Here is a 16,024-nt window from a genome sequence, read left to right on the forward strand (position 1 = left end):
AATTCTCTCTTTCCAAACTTATCCCTCATCATAGCAGGCATGATTTTCTCGGTTACAGCTATCAGCATTGGAGCCCTTCTCTCCGCCGTTCCCGTATCTGCTGCCGCATACTCGCAGATCAAAGTATACGACAGCACCAACTTCTTCGACGGGTTCAACTTCACCAGCGATCCCGATCCCTCCGGCGGCTTTGTCGACTATGTAGACTCCGAAACTGCGACCAGCTCTGGCATGGCCAAGATTAGCAATGGCGCAGTCTACCTTGGTGCCAACTTTGCAGATAAGAGTCCAAATGGCCGCCCTTCGACCAGAGTGAGGTCCAAGGATGTCTTCACCACCGGCCTTTTCGTTGCCGATATTGCCCACATGCCGGCTGGCACTGGAAACGGTGCCTCCTGTGGTATCTGGCCTGCCTACTGGACCTCTGGTCCTGACTGGCCCAACTCTGGCGAGATCGATATCATCGAGGGTGTCAATAATCAGAAAGCCAATACTGTCACCTTGCATACGGCAAAGGGCTGCAACATGGATGTCTCCGGGTCTGAGTCTACAGCACCCCAGACTTCTGCTGACTGTGAGAATTCCGACTCTGGTTGTTCTCAAGCCACCACATCGAGCAACAACTACGGCGCTGCCTTCAACGCCAACGGAGGTGGTGTCTATGTCACGGAATGGGCAAGCCTTTCCCTCAGTGTGTGGTTCTTCCCCCGCGGCAGCGCTGGGGCTAACGCGGTGATCAATGCCGGTGCTGCGGATCTGGATGTTGCGAACTTCGGCGCTCCCTTAGCGCAATTCAGAGCAAATACCTGTAACATTGCCCAAAGATTCAAGAGTAACTACATTATCTTCAACACAAATTTCTGTGGAGGATGTAAGTATCCTCCAAATTACACCGAAAACGCGTTTACTAACTCTTCCTAGGGGCTTCAAGGGAATTCTTGAAGGATGAGACCTGCGCCAGCCTGGCCGACACCTGCAATGATTGGGTAGCAAATAACCCAGCTGCCTTCAACGAGGCTTACTGGCTAGTGAATTCGGTCAAGGTCTATGCCCGAAACAACTAAACTTTGATCCCTGAGGCTGGAAGTGGATAAGAATACTGGGGAACGTTCATGAATTTGTTATATTACCAGTAAAACCTGTATGCATCTATGCCTAGCGATCTACTTTGAGAATATAGCTTGTCTCTCGCCAAAGTAATTGAATATGCGAAATCCTGACAACCTTCGCATTCTCGCTCTAATCCTGGTCAATGCAGCAATCCATATAAGTGGATCTTGCCGAGATGCGCTAATCCCAACTAAGACATATTCAAGTCTTCGATTTAGCGGGCTCACTCTCCTCCACTGGACACATTGTACTTTTATCTTTTAGGCCGCTCTTATCTCATAGGAGCATGTTGAAGAACCATATCCCTATTCCCTCTATCGTTTGCCAAATCATGTCAAAGTATGAGGACAAGTCTGCATCAGAAACATACATCTCAAGCACGCAATTCTTGCTTTGCCGCTACTGCGTTCCCCCCAATATCAGCTTACATACCCCTCCTTACCTAGCAGGTGCTATTGGCTAATGGTGCGGCACAAACTAGATTAAATATGATATTGCCGTATCTTAGTGAAAGTGGCCTCTGAATTCTAACATTTCCTGTAAATTTACAAGAAAAATCCCTCAAACGCAAGAAATTATCACATCAATATATGCCTTCTGCGCGAGAGCCATTCATCCAGATACCGACATATGTGGGTACTACAGTTACCACGATTTCCTGGATATAAAGAGCCACATTGCTGTAATGAGCTGAACAAAATCGGATCTCTTATCTCAGTATTCGTGTGTATATCCACCTCAAGTCGTATTGAACCGCAGTATAGTATTTATTACGAACTATAGATCGCCGGGACGGCTGGTACAGCTTGGCACGGGCTAACACTATTTCTTGGTACGAGTAAACGAGCTTCTATCGAGCTTCAATATTGATTGGCTCCATTGTGATAAGGGAGTACCATTTTGAAAGGTTACAGTGGGCACAATCCTGCTCTAGCCAGAACAAACTCGCACTTGAATTAAGTTGCCAGGTTCGTTTCAAGGTTCATGCATACACGATGCAACCAGGGTAGTATCTGAGTCTCCCGAGCCGCCTCCGCAATGCCAAGGTTCTTCTCCATGCTCTCCTTATATGTAGACACTACAAAGTACACAGTTTTGTTCCAACAATAAACATCAATAATCTATATTCAATTATAACAAAACATGTACATACATATCGCAATCCTCCGGTTTGGGATAAAGCTATATAAAACGGCGCTGTGGAGAAATATATAATGGACACGGGAGACAACGTTACACCCGATCGGAAGCATGCCAACCCTATAGTACTCTAAAAACAAAGGCCGCATCCAGATGCCGTTTGGCCGACGGTGAGCGCGTGGGGGCGGGTCTGTCCGCATTTTGCAGGAATATCCAAACAGAGTACGGAGTAGGGATTTTAACCAACCAAGGAAATCAACGATGTGTTATAAGCCTCTTCGGAGAAAACTATGAACAAGCGTATCGAGGAGGATTGGCAGCGTTGTGGTAGAATCAATACACAAAGCTAGAGTTGTGAGTGTTTGAAATTCGGTGCTATTTTGCTTAATGCAAGGTGTTGCGACCGTCTTCCACTGATGCTAGCAGGTCCATGGCCAAAATGTATTCTGCCAACAACCTACGCTCTACAATATTTTAATTTCCACTATATCACCCAACTGAACGGGTGCCACAGTCAGCACTCTTCGCAAGCTGAGCGGTCATCAGCAAATCACAGATAAAATTAAGCAGCGAGGCCGCGAGTCGAGACGCCACATTGCCAAACAATCATCAATGTAGCCTTGCTAGCTGAAACTCGCTGCATGAGCAAAACTGGGCATAGGGAACCGTAGCTTAGAAATCGAAAGACTTGTGAAGAAGGAAAGAGGAAAATGTGTGCCTGAGGATGACATGAGTAGGAGGGATTGGATGGCTATCAAGAGAAGATGGCCATGGCTGTACATCCACCATAAAAGCATGACGGCAGGTCTGTCGTGCATGTGCGCAAATCAAATACCGTCTTTGAGACAGTGGAGCAGAATTGCCCTACAAAGTACATAAGCAATGTGATGAGGTGCGTTGGTCACGGGGGGCACAGATGTCGACCCAATGAGGCGCAGTCTTCCACTAACGCCCGTCCCCAGGAGGCCAATGGAATGATAGTTAACCATTTTTCTTTATGCTTTGCCCTTCGGCTTGTATCTCATCCTTGCAGATAATATTACCAGACTGAGGAGAAGTCTTAGTGATGCAACGAGTAGCGACTGTTCACGGCGGGGAGCCGAACCCGTTGGATAGCAATGGGCTCTGTCTACTTTCCCTCGATGGCGGGGGTGTGCGCGGACTGTCGACCCTGTATGTCTTGAAAGGGCTGATGGACCGACTGAATCAGGCACGCCCCGCAAATTCACCAGCAAAGAAGCCGTGCGAGGTGTTTGACCTGATTGGCGGCACTAGTACAGGCGGGTGGGTTGATTTAGTCCATGTTCTAAATTCGGGTGATTGACAGATATAGATTGATTGCAATCATGCTAGGTCGATTGGAGATGGATGTTGATGAATGCATCGCGGCATATATTAAGTTAATGAAAATGATTTTTGACAAGCCCTCAAAACCGGGCCTATTGGGCATTTTTGGCAAGATCAAGCCCGTATTTGATGCCAAAAAGCTCGAGGATGCAATCAACGAAGTCATCAACGATTGTGGAGCTAAGCCGACCGATTTATTCAATGATGAAGCTGGCTGGGGTTGCCGGGTGTAAGTGTATGTGAGCCGATGAATCTGTATACTGCTAATAGCTACAGATTCGTCTGTAGCATCACTCAAGAGAATAAGGATATTGTGCGGCTTCGCAGCTACGGTGGTGATTCCGGAATTCAGGCCACCATCTGCCAGGCCGCCCGTGCAACCTCCGCCGCCACTACTTTCTTCGACCCTGTGTCGATCGGGGCACGCAGATTCGCGGATGGTGCGCTCGGGGCCAATAACCCTGTGGATGAGGTGGAAGGCGAAGCGTCTGATATTTGGTGTAAAGAAACAGGTGACCTAAAACCGCTGGTGAAGTGCTTCATCTCGATCGGCACCGGCCACCCCGGGAAGAAGGCAATGGAGGACAACCTGTTTAAGTTTGCTTCGAAAACCCTACCAGCACTCATCACCCAAACTGAACATACGGAGAAGCGATTCATCGCTAAGTGGCGACAGCATTATGATAACAAGCGGTATTTCCGATTCAATGTGGACCAGGGGTTACAGGACGCCGGGCTGGCGGAATTTCAGCAGCAAGGTTTGATTGAGTCAGCGACAGAAGGGTATCTCGATCACCAGGCAGTGGCATTGCGAGTGCGGGATTGTGTTGAGAATCTGAAATCAAAGCAAGGTGTGTAACTAGAAGACTTCTTATAGTCCTGGTAACCTTCGACTGACAAATAATGACGGATACAGGTGCAACCGACCTCAATTTTACTGAAGACATTCGGGTTAGTGCGCGGTGACCACAATTAATGTATGTGACTAACCTTATATAGCAGTATCAAAAGAATCTAGCCTTTAGGGGAAAATGTATGCCATTCAGGATACCTGATTCCGAAATCCAATACTAACAGAGCTCAAGGGAAGGGCCGTGCCCGGTGGCAGGTGCCATTTGAACGAAACATCAAGTTCACAGGCCGTGAGGAACTTCTTAGCGACCTGACACAAAAGCTGGAACAGGACTCAGATACCACCAAAAAGAGTGCAATCATAGGCCCCGGTGGTATGGGCAAGACACAGCTAGTACTTGAGCTAGCCCACCGCATTCGAAGACAGTACGCGGTCTTTTGGATTCCCGTTAACAGCATGGCCAACCTCCAAACAGCATATCACAAGGTGGCTCAAAACCTTCGCCTCTCCGGCTGCGAAGAGAGCGGTGCCGATATCCTAGAACTAGTCCAAACATATCTCAGTGATGAGACTATTGGCCCATGGCTGCTAGTATTCGATAATGCCGATGACATAGATATGTGGACATCCCCACTCACGCCTGGGGCTGGAGCCAAGCGCCTGATTGATTACATGCCCCGAAACAGGTATGGGGCAATTATATGGACCACGCGCGATCGCAAGCTAGCAACAGAAGTTGCTCGAGAAAATGTGGCGTCTGTGCAGCAAATGGACGAGTCCGGGGCCTCAGAAATGATGCGGAACTATCTGATTTATCCTAGCCGGATCGAAAAGGATGAGTCTTTGTTAACAGGCTTACTGCAGAAGCTTACATATCTTCCACTCGCAATTGTTCAAGCTGCAGCGTATATCAATGTGACCGGGGAATCACTCAAGAATTATGAAGCACTCTTGTCCAGTCAAGATGACGAGGCGATTGAGATCCTAAGTGAACAATTTGAAGATGACGACAGATATACAGACATGGAGAATGCAGCGGCTAAAACATGGCTCATCTCATTTGAGCAGATCCGTCGCCGTAGCTCTCTGGCGTTCAAATACCTAGGATTCATGGCCTGTGTGGACTCTAAAGACATTCCCCGGTCGTTGCTACCGCCTTCCGAGAGGTCATCGCTTAAAAAGCAGATCGATGCGATTGGTATCCTTGATGCGTTCTCATTCATCACTAGACACGAGGATGGATCGGCGTTTGATCTACATTGTCTGGTACATCTAGTAACGCGGGGGTGGCTGAAAAAGAACGGAGAGTTGCCAGCTTTCCACGAACAAGCGGTTATGCGACTGAGTGAGGTACTGTCAGATACTAGCGAAAAAAATCAGATGCATCGGCGGCTATACATAGCCCATGCACAATACGCAGTGTGCGTAGAAAAGAAGTGCAGCAAGGAAGAAGTTGATCTTGCAGGAAAATGTGGCGCCTGTCTGAGATATGACGGGCGATATCGCGAAGCAAAGTCGATGTATCAGATAGTCCTCGAGTATCGGGAGAAGGTGCTAGGACCAGACCATCCAGATACGCTTACTAGCGTCAGCAACCTTGCTTTAGTGCTTTCCCGCCTGGGTGAGTACGAAGAGGCCGAAGCTCTACACCAGCGGGCCTTACAAGACCGAGAGAGGATACTAGGGCCGGACCACCCAGATACGCTTATTAGCTTCAACAACCTTGCTTCAGTGCTTACCCGCCAGGGTGAGTACGAAGAGGCCGAAGATCTACACCGGTGGGCGTTACAAGACCAAGAGAGGGTACTAGGGCCAGACCACCCAGATACACTTATTACCGTTAATAACCTTGCTTCAGTGCTTACCCGCCAGGGTGAGTACGAAGAGGCCGAAGCTCTACACCGGCGGGGCTTACAAGGGTCAGAGGGGATACAAGGGCCAGACCACCCAGATACGCTTGTTAGCGTCAGCAACCTTGCTTCAGTACTTAACCACCGGGGTGAGTACGAAGAGGCCGAAGCTCTACACCGGCGGGCCTTAAAAGATCGAGAGAGAGTACTAGGGCCAGGCCATCCAGATACGCTTACTAGCGTCAGCAACCTTGGTTCAGTGCTTACCTACCAAGGTAAGTACGAAGAGGCCGAAGCTCTACACCGGCGGGCGTTACAAGACCGAGAGAGGATACTTGGGTCAGGCTATCCAGATACGCTTATTAGCGTCAGCAACCTTGCTTTAGTGCTTACCCGCCAGGCTAAGTACGAAGAGGCCGAAGCTCTACACCGGCGGGCGTTACAAGACCGAGAGAGGATACTAGGGCCAGACCACCCAGACACGCTTATTAGCGTCAGCAACCTTGCTTCAGTCCTCACCCGCCAGGGTAAGTACGAAGAGGCTGAAGCTCTACACTGGCGGGCGTTACAAGGGTCAGAGAAGGTACTAGGGTCAGGCCATCCAGATACGCTTGTTAGCGTCAGCAACCTTGCTTCAGTGCTTACCCGTCAGGGCAAGTATGAAGAGGCCGAAGCTCTACACCGGCGGGCGTTACAAGACCAAGAGAGGATACTAGGGCCAGACCACCCACATACGCTTCTTAGCGTCAGCAACCTTAGTTCAGTGCTTACCCACCAGGGCAAGTACGAAGAGGCTGAAGCTCTACACCAGCGCAATCCATAGATTCAAACTCTTAAAGTATTACAAGGCGAATGAATACTGCATGTAACTAGTGTAAAGAATGGATAATGTGAGTGTATAATATTGGAGCAGTGGATGACAATTAGATTTTGGAGATTTCTCTTACGAACAGGCGTGATCGAGGATATAGGGTCGATATTGGTATAGCTTATACAAAGTTCGCCTAGATAGGGCTGATGGATCACTGATAGCATCGCACGTGAGAATGCCACACGACCAACCTTAATGTTTAGTTTGGACTCAGAAATACTCCGAGCGCATAAAAGCGGCATGCCAAGAAGGTTCCCCAGGGAAAATGCGGAGATCACAAAAAGCCATCTTCCCAGCATGTGACAAGAAAGAGCTTACCTTCGGATTGCCGATCTCAGTGAGCCGGATAAAGCATCCCGACCTCGCCTCGCCTCAGATTAACTCATATAGTGAGTACTCGTCGAGCTCGGATTCTAACCCTCATCCCCGGGTTCTCATGCTGGCGGGGTAATGGGGTACATAATCGCGTTTTTTTGGAGTACCGATGCTGTTGACTGGTTTGTTTTTGCATGTCCCCCACGTCCCACCGGGATATAACTGCATCTGACTTGTCGCTCATTACCGTTCATGGGTGGATTTCGGTCGATCTCCGGAGGGAAGTTGCTGTGCATCATCGTGCATTGGGGGCTCGGAGTTACGCCGTATGTGCGACTAGGGTCCAGGTTTCATGTAAAATCCTTAAACCCCTCCGCTGCCGTGATGTAGGCACGAATTTAGATCTTCTATTGTTTTTGTTTTTTTCTTGTGCAGATTTGAGCTGTTACACCCCGCGAGTTTGGATGTGGTTGTGTTTCCTGCTCTTTCATTACTATTTCTGTCTATAAAACCAGATATTTAATGCGACAAGCCTCCTACTCGATTCCTTCCTCTCGATCGCGTTGAAAATGAGTGATAAAATCCCCTCTTGGAATGTCGTCCACAAGCTGGAGAAGCGCCAGCTTCTCATCGGAATCAACTGCGTGGCTGGACTGTCTATCCTGTTCTTCGGATACGACCAAGGCATGATGGCTGGTGTCAACAATGCAAAGGATTATATCGATCTCATGGGATTTGGCTATACTGAGATGGTGGACGGCGAGTTGACTCCGGTAGTCACAAATTCCCTGCTGCAAGGTGGGATTGTGTCGGTCTACTATCTGGGAACGCTTTTCGGCGCTTTACTCGGTGGCTGGCTTGGAGATCGCACGGGAAGAATCAAAACTATTGCAGCTGGTGCTTTGTGGGCTATTCTAGGTGCTGCCCTGCAGTGTTCGGCTCAGAATTCCAATTGGATGATTTGCGGTAAGGGGCATAGGGTTCAATACACGCAGACTTGGACTAACCTTCGCAGCGCGTTTCGTTAATGGTATTGGAACCGGAATCCTGAACGCTATCGTCCCTGTCTGGGCGACCGAGACGGCTGAACATACTTCGCGCGGACAATTCATTGCCATTGAATTTACGCTCAATATTTTCGGTGTGGTGTTGGCTTATTGGTTGGAATTGTACGTAAACTAACCCGTTGTATGCGATATCCTTCTAATCTTCGACAGTGGCCTGTCTTTCATCGACAACGGAGAGTCAGCCTTCCGCTGGAGATTCCCCATCGCCTTCCAGATTATATTCCTCCTAGCCCTCTTTGCGGCCGTCTGGTTCTTCCCAGAGTCACCTCGATGGCTCGTCAAGGTCGGCCGAGAGGATGAGGCACGCTATGTTCTGCAGCGTCTGCGTGGATCTAGTGGAGAGGATCACCTCCGAGCGGAAGCCGAGTTCCAGGATATTCTGAGCATCGCCGAGCTGGAGCGGACGATGAATCACGGTGATTCATATCTGTCTATGCTGGTTGGCTACAAATCCGGTGATCTTCATATTGGCCGCCGCGTACAGCTGGTCATTTGGCTACAGATCATGCAGGAATGGGTTGGTATCGCAGGTGTTACTGTTTATGCACCAACCATCTTTGGCATTGCTGGGTTTGATTCAATGAAGAGTCAGTGGATTAGTGGACTAAACAATATCTTCTACATGGTATGGTTTGGCATTAAAGTAACGACCGGGCTGTGCTCATTGTGTTAATATTTATGTCTAGTTTGCCACGCTAGTCTGTGTCTTTACTCTCGACCGCATCGGTCGGCGATGGACTTTATATTGGGGTGCAGTCGTTCAGGGTATTGCCATGTTCCTCGCAGGAGGATTTTCTCGTCTTGCGATCGACAACAAGGCAGCCGGTGATATGGCCAAGGCATCCTCATATGGTGCAGCTGCAGCTTCGATGATTTTCATCTTCACTTCTGCATTCGGAGCTTCGTGGCTCACAGTCCCCTGGTACAGAACTCGTGTCTAGTCGTTCAATTCAATGCTAATGCCTAATCTTCAGGGTGTACCCGGCTGAAATCTTCCCCCTGGCTGTTCGTGCACGTGGAAATGCCTTTGGTGTTGTCGGATGGAGTATTGGAAATGGATGGCTGGTAAGTGAAAATTCTTCAATTAATGGAAGACTGTATACTAACAGAATATTGAAAGACTCTACTGTGTCCCGTCATGTTCGATGCCATTGGTGAAAAAACGCTATACGTCTTTGCCGCGAGTAATGTCATTACCATCCCGATGGTATGGGCCTTGTACCCAGAAAGCAATCAGCGCACGCTAGAGGATATGGATCTTCTATTCGCAGCTAGGACACCCTGGACTTGGGATGCGGAGAAGACCTTTGCGCGCTTGAAGGCAGAGAACCCAGGCATGGTCCAGAGTCTCGGTCGCAAGGGCAGTGTGCTTGATCCGAAGACTGGGAAGCCTCTTTCTGTTGGTGCTGCTGCGGCTATTGCGGCCTCCAAGGCTGGCGACAATGCTGTAGGAGCTGAGCACGTGGATCACGCTTAGATTTGTAGTTCGGGAGGGTTGGTGATATGATTATGCTTAGGTGTCTTATGTCCAGTGACGTTTTGATGAAGACCGACTAATAAATGAATAACTGCATGGTTTTAAAATGGGTATATCTTGCTTGCATATGCAATTGTAGCTTCAGAAGAAGGGAAAAACGGGTTAAACAAAGGATGAAAAGATGCAAAAGAATCGCCATGATGTTGACGAGAAGCCGACTCTTTGATTGGTCACTTCATGAACAACGTCCATCAACCTGCAATCTGCAACTCATACTTAATAGCCCTTTTTCCCTCTCACTATTTCTCTCTTTTTAAATATTTACATTCAAACAAAAGACCTTATCATATCCCCTTTTCCAATCAACAGCTAATCACGCGGTAAGTACCGCAATCCCAATAGACGCGTCTCGCGTCGCATCGCATCGTCCCCGGCTAATTACAAATAGAGCCAATATCATCCTCCCCACGCACTCCAAGCAATTGCAATATTCCCAAAAGAGCTTCAATTTCAAAAATCAAAGAGCATAAATCAAATAAAAAACCATCTACCAAAAACCCTGGACAAAAGGGTACATAAATCATGTCGCTCTCGACAGCACAGCCCGCAGATCTGCAGATCCCAACACCAACCCCAGACAACAAAGACCCCAAGCCCCAGAAATCCCCCCAACCCGCACTACCCACAGCACAAACCAAAAAAAATCTCCGCCGCATATCCCTGCACCCAACGCTAACCCCGTACCGGCGGCGCGTGTACCGCACGCTCCTCTCCGTCCCGCCAGGCCGGTGGACTACGTACTCGGCGATGGCGACGTACCTGGGCTCCAGCGCGCGGGCGGTCGGCAACGCGATGCGCACTAACCCCTTTGCGCCGGAAATACCGTGTCATCGGGTCCTTGCGGCTGATGGGTCGTTGGGTGGGTATAAGGGGGAGTGGAAGGTTGATGGGCATAAGGGTGGTGGTGGGTTTTGCGAGGAGAAGAGGCTGAGGCTTGAGGAGGAGGGGGTTATTTTTTTGGATGGGAAGGTTCGGGGGGTTTGTTTTAAGGAGTTTGTGGATTTGGGTGCTAAGTGAGTTTGTACTTCATAGGTGTTCTTTTTGTGGGTTAAATGGCGTTTAGGGGGATTGTGAGGATTATGTTCTTGGATTGAGGTTGCTGTTTGATATTCCTGTACTTATATCCGGAAATTTGATTTATGGAGTTGTTAGTTTGGATTTCCTATCTGGGTAGCCCCGGCTATAGATGCTTCGACGTTGAACGTTGTGCCTGACTCCCGTCTTTGTCAGATAATTGTGATATAGACCAACCAGCTCGGTCGGTTTAAAATGCTTATAACCAATAGCTAATTTTCAATTGGCTCCGAGGGCTGAGGATGGGTATGACTGCGTGCATAATGTGGGTAAACCATGCGCCCGTCTTCAGACATGGGGTTGGCTGGTATATCTGCAGCTTTGCTCCCAGTCTTTGCCGCAGTCTACTCTTCCCAACCCTGGACCCGATTCAGATGAACTAGGTTATGCTAGGTTGAGAGCGTTCAAGTTTGAACAGAATATGCAATGGAGAGCGTACGAGGTTGTTTGACCTGTTCATAGAAGTATATATACTGATACCGATGGTGTACTATCCAAAGTCTCTCCAAATCGCATACTTGTATGCTGAAATATCTAGTCCGTCTTTTTTCTAGACGAAATACACTTGACTGCATGCAAATGGAATACACCCACAAGTAGACATCAACGACGTAAACCTATTCTCTACGCCCACACAGAAGCCACCCCAGATATCGGAGTCACATGGGAATCCTGGCTCAATATAAACCAGGCAACTCTAGTACCATACGACCGACTAAGACGGGACCCAACCAGCAACGGCTTCTTACTAGGACCAACCCTCGAATCGTAAGGCAGTCATCCATAACTGCGAGAACCTCCCCAATACCGTTCACAATAGCACAAATATACACATCTACAGCCTCCGCCAACACTATCCAATCCCCTTAGAGGGAATGGTATCTGTCACCCAGTGCTTCACATCACCAGGGCATGCCATGCCCGCCATCAAGCAACATCGAGTGACATAATAGGGTACAACACGGTACCTCAAACCTGAAAAAGTGTATACGTAGGTCATGTCAGCAAGAGTCTGCAGGAAACTACAACGAAGAAAAGGGCGTCAGACAATTCTCCGACTGGGACATCAGCACGCCAGATCTGCAGCGGAACAGAGACAGTCGCCTCACCAGTGCGTGAAAGCGCCCTCATAAACGGTGTCAACGTGACCTGGGAAAGAGGGGGTACCATTTCAACGCCTCATGCACACCCGGGAAGTCCTATCAGTTCTGCCTCACTATTGCCCGCCCGTGCACACCAAGCTTAAAATATATATATCATACTCTATTGGCCGCTGCCATAGATATGCTTCCTATTTAGGCATACAATCTACACAACAGCTCCGAATACGGCAATTGACACGCTGCTCTCGCTTCATTCACCTGACCAAACAACCACCTCTACTGCTGGTGCCTAGACGGCATCCTCAACGAAAATAACGCAGTTCGCCCTGCGCGATTTTACTATGGCAATCGCCGACACAAAACGCCATTCTGCATGCAAATCCCAGGGCGGATCATCGTCGAAACGGAAATGGATCTAGCCCACCCGATCCACCAGCACGGACCTAGTTTCCTCGTCGCACAGGGATACGGATCCCAAGACGGGTCGAGCTCAACGTCGTCTAGTTCTACGTCCAGAGACCAGGATATCGGGCGCGGCTAAATATAGAATAGCCGGCGGCGCACCTCTGAAACGCGCTACGGCTGGTGTCCGGTTTGGGATTTTGGTTCTTATGTTCTGCTCGGATAATTCTGGCATGTCGCTGATGCAGTGTCATATCAGGTGGCATTTAATCAGAGGGTGCGATACGAAGGACGGGTTGTTGGATTGCGGGTGGATATTAGGAGGCTGGTGGTGATGGGGCTGGGGATTGGAGCTAGGTTGCGAGTGTTGTGAGGAAGTGTTGCGCGATCGGTATATTCTGGGAATAATCTAGATTTTGAGTATGCTATATGCATGTAGATTTGTTTCAGGTTTTTATGCATCGAGTCAACCCTTAGTACCTGCATGTAAGAACTCCTTTGGAAAGGAAATAATTCTTCCGTAAGTGGGACTTGGGATGTCAAAGGGAATGGGGGCCAAAATGTGCCAAGTCCTGGTTTAGGGCAGCACAAAGAAACAAGGCATGAAAGATCCAGTTTAGAGTTCGTATTGCTTTTCGATCGACCTTTTGTACTTTTGATATGAGGCATATTAGTAAAAGCAACAGTCCTGCATCTGCCTGTACGCAGTGATATGTGATACAGCACCTACTTGCTCTGGTTAGTCTGTGTACGACTATGCAATACTCGTAGCTTAGACAAAAAGGATTCATTTGGAGGCTTCAAGTTGAAATAAAGGGGGAATAACAGAACGCAAAAAAAGTCACCTAAGCCAATTGAGGAAAGTGGTATATATCGTAATCGTTGCCATTGAAACATCGCACCAGTAATCCATCTAAGTCCGATCTAAAATCTAGAACACATAAAAGTAATGAGCGATGAGCTCAGAACTCGAAAACAAAATGAAGCGAAGACGCAGTACGCATCTTCTATACACGATCGGTCCATAAGACTGCGATCTAGAAACAAACAGTAGAAAATAACAATAGAAAATAGCAAATCAGAATAAGAAAAACAGTCGTGATATCATAAAGCCCAGAAGAAGATTAGGAACTCCAGCGCAAGGCGAAAAAAAAGACTATCACGGTCATGAGATCTGCTTCGCCGACCGCTTGCAGGAACCACGCTTCGGCACATCCATGTGGTGATAGGAGCGCAGGTGCTCGACGAGGTGGTCCTGACGCGGGAAGCCATTGCTACCCTTGCGCGAGCAGTGCTCGACGGGGCAGTTACGGAAAACAGGGTAGTGGACGCTGGACTGGTGGCGCTTCAAGTCCGCGAAGCGGGTGAAGGAGCGTCCGCAGTGGTCGCAACCGAAGGGCTTAGCAGGCCTGGGGAGAGAGATGTTAGCGCGTTGATCGAATTGCGACTACGGAGGCAGCGAGCTTACTTGGATACAGATACAGGCACTGGTGACTCGGCACCCGACTCATATTCGCCGGTGGGATAGGCTGGAAGCACCATATCTTCCGAGGGGAAGTTGAAGCTGCCGCTGTAGCTGCTATTGGTGTAGCTACCGGTGCCGCTGTAGCTGCTGCCACAGCTGCTGGGTGCGCTCTGCGGCATGGCGGGCCGCTCGAACAGTTGGAAGTCCTGGGGTCTCTGGTAGGTGTAGGGTGAGCTGGTGATGTTGTAGAGCTCTGGAGTGACCTCTTGCATGGGGAAAGGACTGGTTGCGTCGAGGTCGCAGAGGGTGTCGTAGACGGGCTGGCCGCCGTAGAAAAAGAAGTCCATGCTTCCGGGTGAGGAGGAGTAGGAAGAGGAGTAGGAGTCTGGGTAGCTGAATTGGGACTGCATGTCGATTGGAGCGGAGGTGTGGGAGCGTTGGTTTGGCAGGGGAATTGGAATTGCGGTCTTATAGACAGAGGGAGGAAGTTAGTCTTGTGAATGCACGCCCATGCATGCTCAAGTCAACTTACCATTGTGAAGGAATAGGTCTGATTAGTGAAAATCTTACGATTGATTCTGTAAATATTGAATCAAAAAGCAAAATAATTTCCCCAAGCAAATGGAGGCATGGGCCCTTTTATGTGCCCAACGTGAAACTCGAGGATCGTGGAGCATGACCGGGGCCCAGAGTAGGGTATTGGTCGACACGGGACAACACTGGGCTAGACTGTGAATGGCTTGAAAGGGCGGCACTAAACATTTCTAGAAAACGACTAGAAAAACTACACGAAGCAGACTGGACAATACCACTCAGCCTCTCCGCCTCCTCGCATGCGGGAATTTGATTTGTATGTAATTTGTGGATCTCTGCTGACGGCGAATATTCCACGGCCCTTCTAGCGTGCCCCTCTCTCATTGCCCTCCACATCCTGGATAGATTGCACGATGATGATTGGATGCTGATCAGGTGTGTTGTGGTAAGAGTTGCTTGCGATAAGCAAGCGGTCAGACACTTGGTGCCCAGTGAGTTCCCCTCACGGTGATCTTCTTATGATTGGTAGTTGACTGTTCTGTGCATCTTCTAGTCTGATTCTAGCGTCCGCCAAGAGCTCGTGTCTGACGGCCATGGCCCCCGGTTGTTTTTTTGTTTGTGTTCGTCACAGGTGAAGGGGCAGTTGCACATGTTTCATCTCCTGCACAAGAGATGGTGAAATACCCGGTGTATCGCCAGAGACCCTTCGAAGCGGTTTTACAGATACAAAGCATTGAGTTCCACTTTGGGGGGGGGAAGTCCAGGTCAAGGTCAAAGACTAAGATTGAGTTTCAAGGTCAAGGTTATGGTTGACTTCAAGTTCGAGTTCGAGTTCGATGCACATCACTCCGGGACATTCCCTTCTCAAAACCCACCCATTGACGTACTGACGTATCCCACGGCACAATCTTGCCGATTATATTAGAATGATCCGCACGATCCAGCCTTGTCAACCCGAACATCTCCATCCAGGCTATTCCCACAATTCCCAAACCCCTCCAATCCGGGATCGCAGATCGACCGATGATGTCGCAGTTGCGCACAGCCCCTGGCGACGTAGCTACTAGCAACTTAGCGTTCACTAATCCGGGGCTTCTAGAAAGAAAAATCCCGCACTTTTTTAAAGTGCATACCATGCTAGCGTCTGCCAAGGGGCTGAAAGAGCGAGTGGGATGCAGGTGCAACCCGTAATGCTTCGTGCTGGCGAGTTAGCGTTCTCTGACGTCGCACGTCGCTGTGGGTGTACAAAAACTGATGCGATTCGTCACATGCTGCTTTTTTTTAATTTTTTTTAGGGATTTTTTGATTAATTCGGGGATATTTGGGATTTGTTCCGGCGATGTTGGGCAACCTTAG

At 49.0% G+C, this 16,024-nt stretch overlaps 5 protein-coding genes across 5 annotated transcripts; 4 read left to right on the forward strand and 1 right to left on the reverse strand.

Moving 5' to 3' along the window:
• Positions 1–39: 39 nt before the first annotated feature.
• On the forward strand, positions 40–1,064 carry N7479_000727 (glycoside hydrolase family 16 protein; the record flags this gene model as incomplete). The annotated part of the gene is made up of 2 exons (XM_057248425.1): positions 40–871; positions 922–1,064. 2 exons carry the CDS (start codon positions 40–42, stop codon positions 1,062–1,064), a joined length of 975 nt encoding a protein of 324 aa, XP_057112857.1.
• A 2,252-nt stretch (positions 1,065–3,316) lies between these two features.
• On the forward strand, positions 3,317–7,123 carry N7479_000728 (FabD/lysophospholipase-like protein; the record flags this gene model as incomplete). Its single annotated transcript, XM_057248426.1, has 6 exons — positions 3,317–3,534; positions 3,584–3,826; positions 3,874–4,448; positions 4,514–4,548; positions 4,597–4,630; positions 4,683–7,123. The coding sequence occupies 6 exons, from the start codon at positions 3,317–3,319 to the stop codon at positions 7,121–7,123; spliced, it is 3,546 nt and encodes a 1,181-aa protein (XP_057112858.1).
• A 932-nt stretch (positions 7,124–8,055) lies between these two features.
• On the forward strand, positions 8,056–10,030 carry N7479_000729 (uncharacterized protein; the record flags this gene model as incomplete). Its single annotated transcript, XM_057248427.1, has 6 exons — positions 8,056–8,452; positions 8,502–8,655; positions 8,704–9,178; positions 9,240–9,475; positions 9,528–9,618; positions 9,674–10,030. 6 exons carry the CDS (start codon positions 8,056–8,058, stop codon positions 10,028–10,030), a joined length of 1,710 nt encoding a protein of 569 aa, XP_057112859.1.
• A 582-nt stretch (positions 10,031–10,612) lies between these two features.
• N7479_000730 (MGMT family protein) lies at positions 10,613–11,107 on the forward strand (the record flags this gene model as incomplete). The annotated part of the gene is made up of 1 exon (XM_057248428.1): positions 10,613–11,107. One exon carries the CDS (start codon positions 10,613–10,615, stop codon positions 11,105–11,107), a length of 495 nt encoding a protein of 164 aa, XP_057112860.1.
• Positions 11,108–13,834: 2,727 nt separating this feature from the next.
• Positions 13,835–14,669, reverse strand: N7479_000731 (uncharacterized protein; the record flags this gene model as incomplete). The annotated part of the gene is made up of 3 exons (XM_057248429.1): positions 13,835–14,078; positions 14,138–14,601; positions 14,667–14,669. The coding sequence occupies 3 exons, from the start codon at positions 14,667–14,669 to the stop codon at positions 13,835–13,837; spliced, it is 711 nt and encodes a 236-aa protein (XP_057112861.1).
• Positions 14,670–16,024: the final 1,355 nt, after the last annotated feature.

Source organism: Penicillium vulpinum (genome assembly GCF_028829585.1).
Source record: "Penicillium vulpinum strain IBT 29486 chromosome Unknown utg000001l_segment0_segment0, whole genome shotgun sequence".
In the NCBI taxonomy this organism is placed as follows: domain Eukaryota; kingdom Fungi; phylum Ascomycota; class Eurotiomycetes; order Eurotiales; family Aspergillaceae; genus Penicillium; species Penicillium vulpinum.